Raw genomic sequence first — 17,274 nt, 5'->3', positions numbered from 1 at the left:
AACAGATCTTTGTTTAACACAACTCGACAAACTGAAAAAAATTTAGAAGAAGTACAGGCTGATGTTAAGGAGAAATTCATTACTATGGAAGAAGGAACAGCTGATTTGAGTCATAAGCTTCAGTCCCTTTCAGTAGGAACTGAAGCATTAACGGCTGATATTAAGGAGAAATTCATTACTATGGAAGAGGGAACAGCTGGTTTGAGTTGTAAGCTTCAGTCCCTTTCAGTAGGAACTGAAGCATTAACGGCTGATATTAAGGAGAAATTCATTACTATGGAAGAAGGAACAGCTGATTTGGATCGTAAGCTACAGTCCCTTTCAGTAGGAACAGAAACATTAACTGAGAGAATCAAAACTGCTGAATGTGACAATCGGATTTTGTCTAAAGCTTATGACAGATTGACAGAAAGATTATCTATACAAGAAGGCACGGTATATGCTATAAAAATTATGTCCAAAGATGAGACGTTATCTCTAATGGACAAACTTCATACTTTAGAATCCTCAATGAAGGCTTTAGAACATAATTCTGGACAGGAGATTAAGACATTAAAGAAGGCAATGGTGAATAGAATTGAAAAGATTGAGGAATTTCTAAATTCTGAGGAAGAAGAGCAAGAGGTAGAAAGGCATATTTTAACTAAATCTGTGGGTAAATCCCTCCGGGACAATTCCCACAAAGCTCTACCTACAGTTCTACCTGCCTTTCCAGTTGTAACAACTGAGAAAGTAGTTGGTTCCAGAAACCCTAGGGTTATCAAGGAAGATACATGGGAACCTGTCCGTATGAATGATCTCAAAGAAATTAAACAGGCTGTAATGACTTTTGGAATGAATGCCTCTTTTGTTAAAGAGATGCTAAGATCTTGGGCTACCACGAATAAGGTCACGCCCTCTGACTGGTTTCAACTGAGCTCTGCTGTCCTTGAGAGTGGAACGCAATTGAAATGGAAATGCTTATTCAGGCAAGAGTCTAGACTTTTAGAACAGCAGGAAAGAGCAAAGGGAATTGAGATTTCCATAGATCAAATTTTGGGAGAGGGGCTATTTTCTGAGCCTCAGGAACAAGCTAATTTGGATGAAAACATACTCTCTGTGTGTACTACAGCAGCCTTAAGGGCTTGGGACAGGGTGCAAGACCCAGGACAGAGGATGGAATCATTTGTCAGAGTTAAACAGGGTCAGAGAGAACCCTTTAGTGACATTTTACAAAGAATAACTAAAGCTGTACAAATAGGGATATCTGACCCAGAAGCAAGACGTATAATGATCGAGACTTTGGCTTATGAAAATGCAAATGTGGAATGCAAAAGGATTTTGGGACCTTTAAAGCTCAGATCAGCGCCATTAGAAGAATGGGTCTTGCATACACTAGATGTTGATACATTTGACTATGGCACTGAAGCATGGGTAGAAGAAGCAATTTCCAATGGTAAAAGGAGACATCAGAATACCAAATGTTTTAATTGTGGCAAAATGGGTCATATGAAAAGGAATTGTAGACAATGGATTTTCAGAAATAATAATAATGCATCTTCTAGAAATAACAGAAATAGGAGGACTCAGCCTTCAGGTTTATGTAGAAGATGTGGAAAGGGCAGACACTGGACGAATGAGTGCAGGTCTACAAGTGATAGACAAGGCAACCTGATACAGACGGGAAACGTGAGAGGGGGGGCCTCACAGGCCCCCATGGCAAACATGGTTCAGTCATTTCCAGTTACTACAGAGAACATGACTCGTCAGGACAATTAGAAAGCCCCATGCCTACTGTTACAAGCAATAATGATCAGAAAGATGAGTTCCGTGTGTTTTGGCAAACTTCTATAAATGACCAAAGACCAAAGCTGAGAGTGTGTGTAAATGGCATTTTTATTACTGGCCTGCTGGACACAGGTGCGGATGTAAGTATCATTACCCCAGAATCGTGGCATCCATATTGGCCTCTTCAGAATGTAAATGTTCAGCTCCTGGGAATTGGAACCCTATCTCGAGTAAGGCAGAGCATGAGATGGGTTGAATGTATAGGACCAGAAGGACAAATAGGAAAATTAAGGCCATATGTAGCCAATATTGCAATGAATTTATGGGGTCGTGACCTATTACAACAATGGAATACCCAAATTAACATTCCTGCTACTTCTAGAGCCTATATTTCTGGGGATAATATTAAAAGATATTACAAACGGAGAAAACCAGCCATTCGGGCTGTACAAGAACAAGCAATTGATGTCCCTTCAGAGATACCAACAGCCTTGCCTTTAAAATGGTTGACTGAGAAACCAATATGGACAAAGCAATGGCCTTTAGCTGAGGAAAAGTTACAGGCTTTAGAACAGTTGGTACAAGAGCAATTAGATGCTGGACATATAGAAGAATCTACCAGCCCTTGGAATTCTCCTGTATTTGTGGTTAAGAAAAAATCAGGTAAATGGAGAATGGTGACAGATCTCAGGGCTATCAATAAGGTTATTCAACCTATGGGCCCTCTGCAATCTGGAATTCCTTTGCCCTCTTTATTGCCAAAAGGATGGCCTCTAATAGTTATTGATTTAAAGGATTGTTTTTTCACTATACCTTTACAAAAAGAAGATAGAGAAAAATTTGCCTTCACAGTGCCTACTTATAATAATTCTCTACCTTCGAGGAGGTACCACTGGACCGTCCTCCCCCAGGGTATGTTAAATAGCCCCTCCCTGTGCCAATATTTTGTGAATCAACCATTGCAAATAATATGCAAGAAATTTCCCAAATCGATAGTATATCATTACATGGACGACATTTTGTTATCCGATTCAAACATGGATACCTTGAACAGACTGTTTGAAGAAATAAAAATACTTTTACCAAAATGGGGATTGCAAATTGCTCCTGAAAAAATTCAGAAGGGAGATTCTGTTAATTATTTAGGTTATAAAATAGGTTTACAAAAAATTAAGACACAAAAGGCACAAATTCGGAGAGATCGCCTACAGACTCTTAATGACTTTCAAAGACTATTAGGGGACATTTCCAGTCTACGGCCAGCTATTGGGATAACACCTGATCTAATAATTCATTTGAACAAAACCTTGGATGGTGACAAAGATTTAAACAGTCCCAGAGAATTAACAGCTGAAGCAGAAAAGGAACTGACGATGATTGAGGAAAAATTACAACAGGCACATGTGGATAGGGTAAATCCAGAGCTCGACTGTATTCTCGTCATACTACCATCAAAAATTTCCCCTACAGGAATTTTAATGCAGAGAGATGATATTATCTTGGAATGGATCTTTTTACCACATAAACCAAGTAAGAAACTGAAAACTTATGTAGAAAAAGTCTCTGAGTTAATTATAAAAGGCAAGTTGAGACTTCGTCAACTAGCAGGCATAGACCCAGCAGAAATTATAGTGCCTTTCACTGCTGATGAACTAAAGAAATTATGGGAAGATAATGAACCATGGCAAAGAGCTTGTGCTAATTTCTTGGGAGACATTAATAACAACTATCCAAAAAGCAAGAGGCTTAACTTCATAAAGAGAACTTCTTGGATCCTTCCTCGAATCGTCCGTGATACTCCAATAACTGGAGCCCGTACGTTCTATACTGATGCCAATAAATCAGGGAAGGCAGGTTACAAATCAGAAGACTTGGGTAAGGTGGAACAAAGTCCTTATGATTCTGTCCAGAAGGCAGAATTATATGCCATTCTTACGGTGCTAAGGGATTTTAAAGAACCTATTAATATAGTTACTGATTCACAATATGCAGAAAGAGTTATTTTACATATTGAAACTGCTGAATTTATACCTGATGATACAGAACTAACCTCTTTGTTTATCCAGGTGCAAGATTTGATTAGGAACAGGCTTTGCCCTATGTACATAACACACATCCGATCCCATACGGGTCTGCCAGGTCCTCTAGCACAAGGTAATGCAGAAATTGATCAATTATTGATTGGTAGTGTGCTACAAGCCTCTGAATTTCATAAAAAACATCATGTTAATAGCAAAGGTTTGAAGAAAGAGTTTTCTATTACATGGCAACAAGCTAGGGAGATTGTAAAGAAATGCCCTACTTGCTCTTTCTATAACCAAACGCCACTGCCTGCAGGGGCTAATCCAAAGGGCACCCAAAGGAATGAAATCTGGCAGATGGATGTGTTCCACTTTGCAGAATTTGGCAAATTAAAATATGTTCATCACACCATTGACACGTATTCAGGCTTTCAGTGGGCAACGGCTTTAAGTTCAGAAAAAGCTGATTCAGTTATCACTCATTTATTAGAAGTCATGGCTATCATGGGTATACCTACACAAATAAAGACAGATAATGGTCCTGCTTATGTCTCTAGGAAAATGAAACGGTTTTTTGATTATTACAATATCAAGCATGTTACAGGTATACCATACAATCCTACAGGTCAAGCAGTCATAGAAAGATCAAATCGAACTATAAAGGATATGTTGAACAAACAGAAAGGGGTGGAAAACACCCCCAGAAATAGGTTACATAATGCTTTGTTAACCTTGAATTTCCTCAACGCTAATGAGAAGGGAACATCGGCTGCAGAAAGACATTGGATAATGGAAAAGTCTACTGAACTAAATCAACCAGTTTATTTCAAGGATGTGCTGACCTCACAATGGAAGCCAGGAGATGTGCTGCGTTGGGGAAGGGGATTTGCTCTTGTCTCCACAGGTGAGGAAAAATTGTGGATTCCATCAAAATTGATAAAGGTTCGTTTTGATGAAGAGAAGCCAGTTGGGAAAGATAAATAACAATTCAATCACATGGATGGCAATGATGGTAAGTAATACAAATAGGTTGGGGGCAGGGTTCTCTTCTTATCTCCACAGGAAAATACCCATCTTCAAAGAATTTAAGGTACCCCTAATATTTAATTACTGATGGAGGGACTTGTTCTGTAAGTATTAATTTATATATATATATATATATATATATATATATATGTCTTAAACTTTCTTTGCTTTTCCTCATATCTGTGTCTTTCTTTATATGTCAGTATATGTCCTTGTTGTTAATGTTTAAATTTCCCATAACAAGCAACAAATTTTCCTACAGTAATCTTTGAAGTTTCCAGGATGAAGATGGGGCCCCACAACATCAACTCCATCTGGTTTTTATGACGTCATGATTTTTTTTTTTAAAGCGCTAATATTAGACCTGTTTTTTGGTACCAACTACAAGAGACAATTTCGAATGGTGCACATTTTTGACAACACTCTGGTCGGACCTTCTCAAAACGCTCTGAGACTAGTTATAATTTTCTTAGGTCAAAGGTTAATTTGGAAATTTTACCATCATTTGCTTTCACAGGACCCCCTAAGAAGAACGTCGCCCCCATGTCAGCTAGAAGCAATCTTAGAGGACGGCATCCCCTCTCCCAACAGAGTTTGCCCTCAGGGTTGGGGACATCTTTTAATGGTTGGTTTAGGGTTGAGGGGATGGGGTGATATTTTTTTTTGGAAAAAAAAAAGAAGAAGAAGAAGAAGAAGAAGAAGAAGAAGAAGAAGAAGAAGAAGAAGAAGAAGAAGAAGAAGAGGAAGAAGAAGGGGGTAACTGGTTTTGTGGGATGATTGGTATTTGTGAATTACTGTTTATAGAAAATTGTACTGGTACTGTTTCTTGTATATTGATATTTTGAATATTGAATGTGAGTGTTCCTACCTCTATTTTTGTATGAGTATGCTTATAACTTTGTCCATATTGTATTGATACATCTACCATATTACATTGTACATTTCTACCTCTGATACTATGACATTGTTTACAGTTGAAGATCATTGTCTTCATATATTGCACAGTTGTTTATTCTTTTAGTCTTCAAAGTTAGATAGGTATTGAGAATTATATGTTTGTCATATTTATTTTTAAGTTTATCAGGTCTTTTAGTTACATAGAGATTATATTTAGTATAGATAGTATGATCTTCAGCCTCTTCGAAGAGCTGTAGAAAATGGCCTTTAATCTAACCTAAAATTTCTATGCCAAAGAGACACAATTACTCCTGGCAACACCACTCTACTCCCGAGAGAACGTTGAGCACCAAAGACACTCCACTGGGAGCTTGTCTTCTTGGCAGAACTGGCCTTTGGGTTAAGAAAAGCCCATACCTCAACTTCTGACAAAGATACAGAATATCCTTAAGTGGATGAAACAGGATTTTCTTATCTTGCCAAGACAGGGTAGGATAGTCCTAAGAAATTTCCTTGCCTTTAATAATGGTATGCCAGTTATGTTAGGCCTTAGCCAAAGTTGGTTGACTCAACATTGCAAACGAGACTTTGGGTGATTGCCCAGGTAGTCAGTTGTCTCTGTCAATTGTTGCACATTTTGGATATCTCTCGATTGTTAAGTAATATTTATTCCCTTCTCAGATCTTTGACGGAGTTGAAGATTATATAATTGTAGTTACTCTCTATGTTATTTAGACTCCTTGAGATAGAATGTTTAGGAAAAGTTTTGTTCTCAATATTGTTTGTTATATTTATTATTTGTTATTATTGTATATAGTTGTATTTGGTTTGGTTCTATCTTATTTAGACAAAAGGGGGAGATGTAGGGACATAGCCCCACCCATTGGGGGCGTGTTCGCCTCGGGCTAATGTTTATGGATAAATCTGCCAGGCGTGAGCCCAGCAGCCCTTTTCTTTTGCTCCGCTTTTCCGGTACACCGCGGGAACCTGTGGTCCTGTAAGTTTATTTCCTTATTAAAGCTGTATATATCTATATAATCTGTCTACATTCATTTGCGCCACCACAAATAAAATGCCATAAGAAAACCTATTATATTAAACTAAAACAAGTAATTGAAACTTTTACAAGTAATTTTCATAGAGTAAGGGTATACATTTGACTACTTTCAATTGTTGTCATAAGAGCAGCGGGGCTGCATCCCCGGCACCCAGCCGCCCGCATGGCTAGCTTATACCCCGAAATAATTACAGGGAAACTGTATTCTTTTAATCACTGCCTGGCCCATTAGCTACAGCCTCTTATTGGCTAGCTCCTACATATTGATCTAAACCATTTCTAATATTCTGTGTAGTATCACGAGCTGGCTTACCAGGAAAGATCTTAACCTGCGTCTGTCTGGAGTGAGACAATCATGGCGACTCTCTGACTCAGCTTCTTTCTCCCAGCATTCTCTTCTGTTTACTCCACCCACCTAAGGTTTGGCCTATCAAATGGGCTAAGGCAGTTTTCTTTATTAGTTAACCAATGAAAGCAACAGATAAAATACAAGAACCACCTCCATCATTCAATCTTTTAACTTTTTATAATATTTATTTCTTCATTATTTACTTATTTTTGATTGATATCTGCAAGTACACTGTCGGAGCCCATGTGGGTCCAACATAGATTCCCTAACCCGGCTGAAATGGAGTTGCGAGGAATGAAACCAACACAGCTTACAAGGTCATCTTGGAAAAGGCCAGCCTTCCTCTTTATTCTCGGAACATCTTATATCTCAATTCAGTTGGGGAAAACACATTAGGCTGTCTCCTAGGCAACCAGGTGCCTGGGCTTAGGTCATGTCCGCATCTAGCAGTCAGGTAGGCCATGAATTAGCATCTCTATAAGACATCCTTGGTTCAGTAGTCGTGGTTGGTGGGCAGCAGCTGAGCCAAGATGTTGCGGAATCTGCTGGCCCTCCGTCAGATTGCCCAGAGGACCATCAGCACTACTTCACGGAGGAATTTTGAAAATAAAGTTCCAGAGAAACAAAAGCTGTTTCAGGAGGATAATGGCATCCCAGTGCATCTGAAGGGTGGGGCCTCTGATGCCCTCCTCTACAGACTCACAATGGCTCTGACAGTTGGTGGAACAGCGTAAGCCATCTATCAGTTAGCCATGGCTGCATTTCCCAAGAAGCAGAACTGACTTCGTCATCCCAGGCTTCACATGGTTCGATTGCATTCAGCACTTGATGGACCAGGAATCTGATGAGTAACTGAGCTCTTTGGGGATCACTATTTATTGACATGTACTAACTGTCAGCAATAAAGCAGTGTTTACCATGAAAAAAAAAAGACATCCTCTAAGTAACAAAAAGAAGGAAGCACCAAAACTCTAGACTCTTGAGTCATCAGCTTTAGCCAACATCTCTTCTCAGGTAATCTACATTTATAACAAAAGAAACTAGGAGCAGCACATCCTGGCTTTTGTTAAGGAAGCAACAGCTTGTATGCAGAGCTATGTGACTAGCTCAGACCAGGCTAATGGCTACCGTGCCAAACCGAAATATGGGCCCACAGTACACTTTTGCAGGAATAGAGAACAAGTGCTTGAGACTGTTTACCCCTTCCATTCTTGTGTCTGCAAGCTCACATCCAGCTCCCCACACTCCGTGGTTTTCTCTCTGGACAGATCGCTCTGACAGATATCCTGAAGCTTTGATGAGGAATTGGAGTTTGTGTTTCACAACAGGTGTAAAAACCATTTCTTGAGTGTCAAGAGACACCCATAATACCTTCACGACATAGGGAAAGTTTATTTTGTACTGAATACTATTAATTTTACTGAGATTATAGCTCAGAAAATAACATCAAGTAATCAGTGAACAAAATAATCTATAATAAAGTATGTTTTTACTTTCACTGAGTACTAAATCTATTTTTCTTTTCCCTGAACTAAATCTATTCAGAGGAAACCATTTTTGTCTTTCCTTACCTGTAATAAAATTGACAGCCTGTACCGGTACATAACTCTGTATGTTTATATCACTGTATATTAAATCAATATGAAAGGGACAGAGATTGGGTGATTTTCAGTTCTTCAATAATTGATATATTTAAAATTTTTATTTGAAGCATTTTAAGTGAGTGATGTGCAAATTAAATGCAATCACCTGTAACCAGAATGGTAAGATTTGGGGAATTTCACAGCCATTTTCCTCCGAGACTGCCGCTTCTACCATGATTACTATTGCAAATCATTTTATTTCTGGTTTTACCGAGAAAACATCGACATATACATATTTTACAAAAGTAATAATTGTTACCTTCTCTCTGGTGTATTGAAAGTATTCAGACGTGCCTTTCTGGAGTAGAGAAATTGATTGCATGGTGTTCTATGTCATATTTGGAAGAAGGTCCTGCGAACTAACCACACAGAAAGATGTTTCTATTCCTCACTTGCATCATGCAAATGACATCATACTTTACCGTGGTTTCTTTTAGGAATACCTACACCACTACCCAGTATCAAGCATTTAACATCTATGACAACACTGGGCAGTCATATTCAGAAGTGCAATTACTAAAAGTTATATTATTGTAATATAGTACGTCTTAATCAACAGGAACCATCCAGAGTTTGCTAATAAGTCAAATTTAATAAACTTTCTTAATTTTTTCCAGACTCCCTCATACTTTTGTAAGTTATTAGGTATATCTTGTGTCTGACTCGTGACATAAAAACAACTTAAGTTATAATAAAAAGTGTTGCTATAACAAAAGACTAATTTATATAAAGGAATCTACTTTTTAGTTTTTAGTAATTTTTAGTGCTCATATGCTTTATTTTTGTTTTATTGAAAATAGAACTCTTTCTTACATAATATATCCTTATTATATTTATTAACATAGTAATGAACAAAACATTAATGAGAGCAAACTATGAAAATTGCATTTTGTCTCTTAGAGCAACAGATTGTGACATCTTGTGTACACCCTGTTTTCATGACCAACTCCTTGCTCATCTTGGCAGATATAACAAAGTAGTAAAAGCCTATCACTCATGATAAACATATACATTTATAAGGAAAATACGTGCAGGTATGTTTGTGTGTCCAGTGACTGTTTAAAATCCAAGTTTATTATTTTGTGACTAAGGCCAGAAAGTACAATCTTTTTGGATCATTTATTGTACTTCAGGTTTTCAGAGGTCCAAACAGAGACCTCTTGAATTTTTATAAGAAAAAAAAAGTGTTTTATGCATCTCACTTTATTTTCCCAAGGAATATTTGTGTATAATAGGTAGTATGAAAAAGGATGGCAAAGACATTCTTACATGCTGTTTGGTTTCTTCATATCAAGATATTTCTAAATGAGGTCTTCAATGCTACTCTTATTCATAGCTTTGATCAATATGAGTTGGGAAAACAACTGAAGATGTTCGATTTTACATCCTAAATTTCCATAGATCTACACAGAAATTTAGCAGTATGTGCATTTTAAAAATTTTTAGTAGGTTTATGTATGGCATATACATACATATTACATGTTACTACAACTATATAATTATCAAGTATCAGACCATGGTACTAATCATATCAGAAATAAAAATAAAATAAGAATAAATTTAATCAATGTGTGCATAAATCCAAGTACTTACAATTCCAATTATTCACATTTTGAAAACTTAATCTTATTTTCTAAATATATATTTAGATATGTACATATATGATATACACATATATATGTGTATACATATCTGCATATTCAGCTTAATTTATACCAAGAGTTTGAGATTGTATACTGTCAGGGTTGAATATTTGATATAGAAAAATTCTTTCAAGATTAACTAATGTCTAATATTTGACTAAAGGTATAATTTTCATCGATGTTGGAGAAAGCCAGCATTGTTGGCAATGAATTTTGTCAATCCTGATGAATTTACCATTGGTTGAGGATCAAAGACACATATTTGTGTCTTTGTTTATTTAAAGCCACATGTTTGCAATTATGTATAGATGTGCATGAATGTTTGTATATCATGGTAAATAGTTTATTTTAAAAGAATAAGTCCACACTTTTGCAAATATTTCATTTAAGATAGTCTTAGTAATATGATATTTGAAATCTATTGACTGTGTAATGGTCTCTACTCATAATAGATTTTCCCATGATGGAGACCCACAACCTCACAGTGGTGACTGAGTTCATCCTGATGGGCATCACTGACCATCCTGAGCTGCAGGCACCATTGTTCGGACTTTTCCTCATCATCTATTTGATCACATTGATTGGCAATTTGGGCATGATCGTCCTCACCATGGTGGATTCCAGGCTGCAAACACCTATGTATTTCTTTCTCAGACACCTCGCTACTGTAGATCTTGGTTATTCAACTTCTGTGGGGCCCAAAATGTTAAGAAAGTTTATTGTAGATCAGAATACAATACCATTTTATTTTTGTGCTACCCAAATGTTTTTCTTTGATATGTTCATTGTTGCTGAATTTTTTATTCTCTCTGCAATGTCTTATGACTGTTATGTGGCCATCTGCAAACCACTCCTCTACACTGTCATTATGTCACAAAGAGTATGCTGGACACTGGTCACCATTCCCTACCTCTATGGTATATTTGTCTCACTTCTGCTTACCATAAAGATTTTCACTGTGTCCTTCTGCAGGCCCAATGTTATCAGACATTTCTACTGTGATGGTCTCCCCTTGTTGTCTTTGGCCTTCTTAAATACTCATGAAATTGAGGTGATAATTTTAATATTATCAGCTTTTAATTTGCTTTCTTCTGTTTTGGTGGTCATTGTCTCCTATGTATTCATCCTTGCAGCTATTCTCAGGATGAACTCAGCTGAGGGCAAAAGTAAGGTTTTCTCTACCTGTGGGTCCCACCTGACAGTAGTCGCTGTCTTCTATGGGACTTTGATATTCATGTATTTGCAGCCTATGTCCATTCATTCCTTTGACACTGATAAAGTGACTTCCATATTTTACAGTCAAGTTATACCTATGCTGAATCCCTTAATCTATAGATTGAGAAACAAAGATGTAAAAGATTCCCTTAAAAAAACAGTGGAAAAACTATGCAATATTATCTGGTAGATTTCCGATATTGTTAAAAATTATCCAAATAATTCACAATAGCGAAGTAAACATCAACAATGGGAAAGTAGAAGATATTCTCTCTCTCTCTCTCTCTCTCTCTCTCTCTATATATATATATATATATATATATGTGTGTGTGTGTGTGTGTGTGTGTGTGTGTATTCATGTATTACACATACATATGTGTGTGTTTGTGTAAAAAATAAACATAACAGCACAAAAGCTTTGCTTCAGAAGAAAAGTACAACAGAAGAGCTAGCAGCATTAAAGCCTATGTGTAAATGAAGGGAATAAGATTTCTCAGGAGGGTTTAAATGGATATTGTATTTTGGATTTTATAATAAATCACTCAATATTAATATATGTCTTGGTTTTACTTCCTGAAAGTGTACTCTTTATATGTTAGTGTTTTTACACATTTGTAAGTAGATATAAAATCAAACTTCATCAGTCTATCAAGAGGTAATATGGGTTGCTTAGATAATAAGTTCTCATTCATATCAATGTGCTCAACTATTCACATCCACTGAGATACAATGTTCTGATCTCTCATTGTTCCCTTACTTTTCTTAATTCATTCACAATTGGTTATTTCTTATATTTTACATACTGGCAATTACACATTATGTCTCAGTAAGCAGGACAACACACATTTACCTCTGAGAACCTAGCTTCAATAATTTTTCATAAGTATAAGCTGAAATACTGGCTTATACAACAAAAATCTAAACCATAGTTTAATACAAATTGATCCTGGTAGTTTATATAACCATCAAACATCACCTCACTAGACTCCCAACAGTTACCTGGTAATAATAACTTCTCCTCAGGGAGAATCTCTATGGTTTAGAAACACACATAAATAGATCTCAGAAGCCCATGCTAAGAACCACAGTGGGAAATGAAAGCAGGAGTCTCACAGAAGGTAACAAACTGTCACCCAGAGCTCTCTAGTTTAATCATAAGGAGATGTGGGTATCCTTTACTATGCTTTCCCCAGCTACAGTTTCTCATTTGTGATTTGGTGTCTGTTCTTCTAATATTTCTCAATGTCTGCGAAACAATAATACCTCTTAATTTCTCTATTTAATATTCTTTTTAAACATATTAACTGAAGTTGGGAGGACTAATGCTATTATCTATCTTTTAATCATACAAAGAAAATTTTTCTGAGATATTTTTCTTATATAACATCTCATCTCTGTCTTCCTTTCTCTGTGTCTTTCTCTAACTCTCTCCCTCTCTGTGTGTCTGTCTGTCTGTCTCTCTCTCTCTTTCTCTCTCTCTTCTTCGCTGTCACATACATATATAAAGAGATTTATAATGAGTAAAGGGCCTAAAAGAAAAAAGATAGTAAATAGCAAAGTAATTCCAATAAAGAGAAGAATTTGAGAACACAAGTGTTAAGTTTATTTTATGTTGTCTTTAAAACTTCAGTTATATTTGACTCGAGATTTCCCTGAGTATTCAAAAAAATATTCTAATCCAGATTGGTTGAGCATTTAGGATAAAGAAAAGAACTATCCAGAGACTGAAAGGAGAGAGAGGGGGGCAATTAGAACAATGTGTGATGATAAATATGAATGGAAACGCCTTAAATAAGTGAATTATGTTAAACTAATTTAAATAATTGAATCTTCAACAAGTAATTTTTATGGATAAACTGTATAGTTGTGATTGCTTTTCATTCTTTAAAGTTTTTACATTTATTTACTATTTTTATGTGTGAGTGCCCATGAGCAGAGATCAGAGAAATAGTGCATTAGTCAGTTTTCCCTTCCATGTTTGTGTCCTCATGATCACACTCAGGTTCACACACTCAGATGTTTACCTCTGGACATATCTCTCTGACCTGTTTCCTGAACTTTTGATGAAGGAAGTGGATTTGTATCTCAACACGGTTGTAATTGCATTACTTTCTTCATTGTTTTTGCTAGAAACTATTCATTTTCCTGAGATTATAGATTTGAAAAATAACATTTAAGTAATCAGTGTTCAAAATAATCTACAATAAAGTATTCTTTTCTTTTCATTGAGTCCTAAATGTATTCAGAGGAAAATCTTCTTGTCATTACCTATAAGAAAGTTCACAGTCAGTGATTGAAAATCAAACCAATACAAAAAGAACAAAGAGGGGGTGTTTCACTTATACAACAATTGATAGTTTTACATGTTTACTATATGAAGGGTATATATTTAGCATGGAATAATATAGTTAGCCAAACTTTAAAACAACCTTGAAAGTGACTGAGGTATAAATGAAATGCAGTCACCTGTACACACAACAGTGAGCTCCGTAGTATACCACTTCCAACTTTCACTGTGATTGCCACTGTAAGTCATCTTATTTCTGGTTTTACCCAGCAAACCTTAACACGTATACATGTTTACAGAACTAATAAATGTTTTCTTCCTTCTGTCTGTGGTGTTGGAAGCATTCAGATAAGCCTTCTTGAAGTGTAGAAATTTAATGAATTGTGTTCTATATGATATTTGGAAGACTTTCTGTCCCTCTCTTTTATTCAAGCAAATGCCATCATACTACACTTTGATTGCTTTATATCTATACCACAGTTAAAGTTTAATCCAGTATCAAGCATTGAACAAGTATCACAGCATTGGGCACCCGTATTTAGAAATGCTACTACTAAAAGTTATACTATTGAAATACAGGACCTGTTAGTCAATGAAAGATATTGAGAGGTCATTAATTAGACAATTTTAATAAAACTGCTCAATTATATTTCAGATTTCTTCATGGTTTGTGGGTTCTAAGGAATATAGGAATTGTGTTATAAGAAAAGGTGTTCTTTCAAGAAGAGAATAATTTATATAAAAGGGACTATTTAATTTTAATTCCGTTTTTTTAAGTTTCATATGCGTTGTTTTTTCCTTTATTGAAAATAGATTATTTTCTCACATACTATATCCTTATTAAGTTTATTGACAATATAATGAATAAAATAGTAATACAAAATGATAACAAACTATGAATATCTCCTCTTGTCTACTCAAGCTACATACTGTGGTAGTTGATGTACATTCTGTTTTCTCGACCAACTCTTTATTTGTTCATATTTTCAGATCTAACAAAGAAGTAGAATCCTTGTGTGTATGATATTCACATACATTTATAGGAAAAATACTTTAAGGTAGGTTTGTGTGTCCAGTGACTGTTTAAAATTCATGTTCTTTGTGACTATAGCCAAAGTGCACAGATTTGTTGAATCATTTACTTCTGCTTCAAGTTTTCAATAGTCCATAGAGAGAGAGAGACCTGTTGATTTTTTTAAATGCCAGAAAAGTATTTTATACAACTCAACTAATCTTCTTGGGAATACTTGTATATGTAGATGATGTTTAAGAGAATGGCAATGTTTGTGAAAATACAACTATTTACAATTTGAAGATTTTATGTAGTTTTTCCACATATATATATTGAATATATATATATCCATTTATACATGTACATATCTCTGTATACCAATATTTTCAGATGCAGAGGGTATTAGTGTTTGAGGCTGGATGATTCCTGGGGTACACTTTTGATATATAATTATGGCTCTTAGATTAACTAATGTCTAATATTGGATAAAAGGGATAGTTCCCATCACAGTTGGGAAAAGCATGCATCTTTGCAAAGATGTTATTCTGTTTAAAACTTTTATTTATAGAGATCCAAAGATTCATAAATATGTTTTCTTTGTTTCAAATCATGTATTTGCATATGTATGTGTATAGATGTGTTTAAGATTGTATGTACACATTCAAAAGTAGATTTGTTTAAGACTAAATTAACATATTTGGAGATATTTCATTAAAACTTATTAGAAAAATAAAAACCCACAAAATGATATTTGAAATAAATTGACTGTGCAATGATCTCTACTCAGAACAGATTTTGTCATAAACCTGGATGAAGACCCACAACCTCACAGTGGTGACTGAGTTCATCCTGATGGGCATCACTGACTGCCCTGAGCTGCAGGCACCATTGTTTGGACTTTTCCTCATCATCTATCTGATCACATTGGTTGGCAACCTGGGCATGATCATCCTCACCATGGTGGATTCCAGAATACAAACACCCATGTACTTCTTTCTCAGACATCTTTCTATCACTGATCTTGGTTATTCAACTTCTGTGGGACCCAAAATGTTAAGAAATTTTATTGTAGATCTGAATACAATACCATTTTATTTTTTTGCTACCCAGTTGTCTTTCTTTAGTATGTTCATTGTTAGTGAATTTTTTATTCCCTCTGCAACGTCTTATGACCGTTATGTGGCCATCTGCAAACCACTCCTATACAATGTCATTATGTCACGAAGAGTATGTTGGGTCCTGGTGGCAATCCCATATCTTTATAGTATATTTGTTGCTCTCATTGTCACCATAAATATTTTCTCTTCATCCTTCTGTGGTCACAATGTCATCAGTCATTTCTACTGTGATGGTCTCCCATTAACATCTTTGCTGTGCACAAATAAAGAGGAAAGTGAAATGATCATTTTAATCTTATCAACTGTTGACTTGATTTCTTCTCCACTTGTGATCCTTGTCTCCTATCTGCTCATTCTCAGAGCTATTCTCAGGATGAACACTGCTGAGGGCAGATGCAAGGCTTTTTCCACCTGTGGGTCCCACCTGACAGTAGTCACTGTCTTCTATGGGACTTTGATATTTATGTATGTGCAGCCTAAGTCCAGTCACTCCATCAACACTGACAAGGTAGCTTCCATCTTTTACACCATGGTCATCCCTATGTTAAATCCCTTGATCTGTAGTTTGAGGAACAAAGATGCCAAGAAGGCCCTAAGAAGGACAGGGAAAAAAATACAAAATATCTTCTCCTAAAAATCAAAGGTAGAAAATGCCATACTTCACCAGAAATAAATTTACATGAGTTATACGTTTCAGAGAAGAAAACATTAAAAGCTGATGCTTCTCTGAAGAGGAGACAGATTATAAACAAAGCATTTGAAATAAATGAAATAGCAGAAAGAATATATTTTAAAGTGTATAAACCTAAACAGGGTAACAATGTGTTTGCTGTATGTGATGAGACACTTGTCTCAGATAATTTAAATTTATTTTGTGAATTAAACTTTACAATAAATCGTCTGGTGTTCACAAGTATCTGACTTTTTGCTTTACCTACACTGTTATTATTTACATACAGTTGGTATTCATATGTATTTCTATAAACTCTTAAAAATCTTGGTCACAATGTTAGGAAACCACTTTGAGATGGAGATCCCTGTAAATCGTAGCACTCAGAAGACTTCTTTTGAAATGGAAACTTATGCCCTGATTTTACATCACTTTTCTTTCACTCACATCCTATATAATGCAACAGCAATATTTAATGTCATGCGTTAGTAGTTCATAAGTTAAATGTATCATCTAATATTGTATAAGTCCAAGCACACGTGTGTGTTTCTGTGTGTGTGTTTATGCTG

At 35.8% G+C, this 17,274-nt stretch overlaps 3 protein-coding genes across 3 annotated transcripts; all 3 read left to right on the top strand.

The window, feature by feature from the left end:
* Window positions 1-7,614: 7,614 nt before the first annotated feature.
* LOC130870224 (cytochrome c oxidase subunit 7A2, mitochondrial-like) lies at window positions 7,615-8,039 on the top strand. Its single transcript, XM_057762842.1, has one exon. It carries the CDS (start codon window positions 7,648-7,650, stop codon window positions 7,849-7,851), a length of 204 nt encoding a protein of 67 aa, XP_057618825.1. The 5' UTR covers window positions 7,615-7,647; the 3' UTR covers window positions 7,852-8,039.
* A 2,827-nt stretch (window positions 8,040-10,866) lies between these two features.
* On the top strand, window positions 10,867-11,808 carry LOC130866986 (olfactory receptor 8K3-like). Its single transcript, XM_057758681.1, has one exon. It carries the CDS (start codon window positions 10,867-10,869, stop codon window positions 11,806-11,808), a length of 942 nt encoding a protein of 313 aa, XP_057614664.1.
* A 3,919-nt stretch (window positions 11,809-15,727) lies between these two features.
* On the top strand, window positions 15,728-16,669 carry LOC130866980 (olfactory receptor 8K3-like). The gene has a single exon (XM_057758666.1). It carries the CDS (start codon window positions 15,728-15,730, stop codon window positions 16,667-16,669), a length of 942 nt encoding a protein of 313 aa, XP_057614649.1.
* Window positions 16,670-17,274: the final 605 nt, after the last annotated feature.

Source organism: Chionomys nivalis, chromosome 2 (genome assembly GCF_950005125.1).
Source record: "Chionomys nivalis chromosome 2, mChiNiv1.1, whole genome shotgun sequence".
Classification (NCBI taxonomy): domain Eukaryota; kingdom Metazoa; phylum Chordata; class Mammalia; order Rodentia; family Cricetidae; genus Chionomys; species Chionomys nivalis.
The sequence above is the reverse complement of the archived record's forward strand: the minus strand, read 5'-3'. Positions and strand labels throughout refer to the sequence as shown.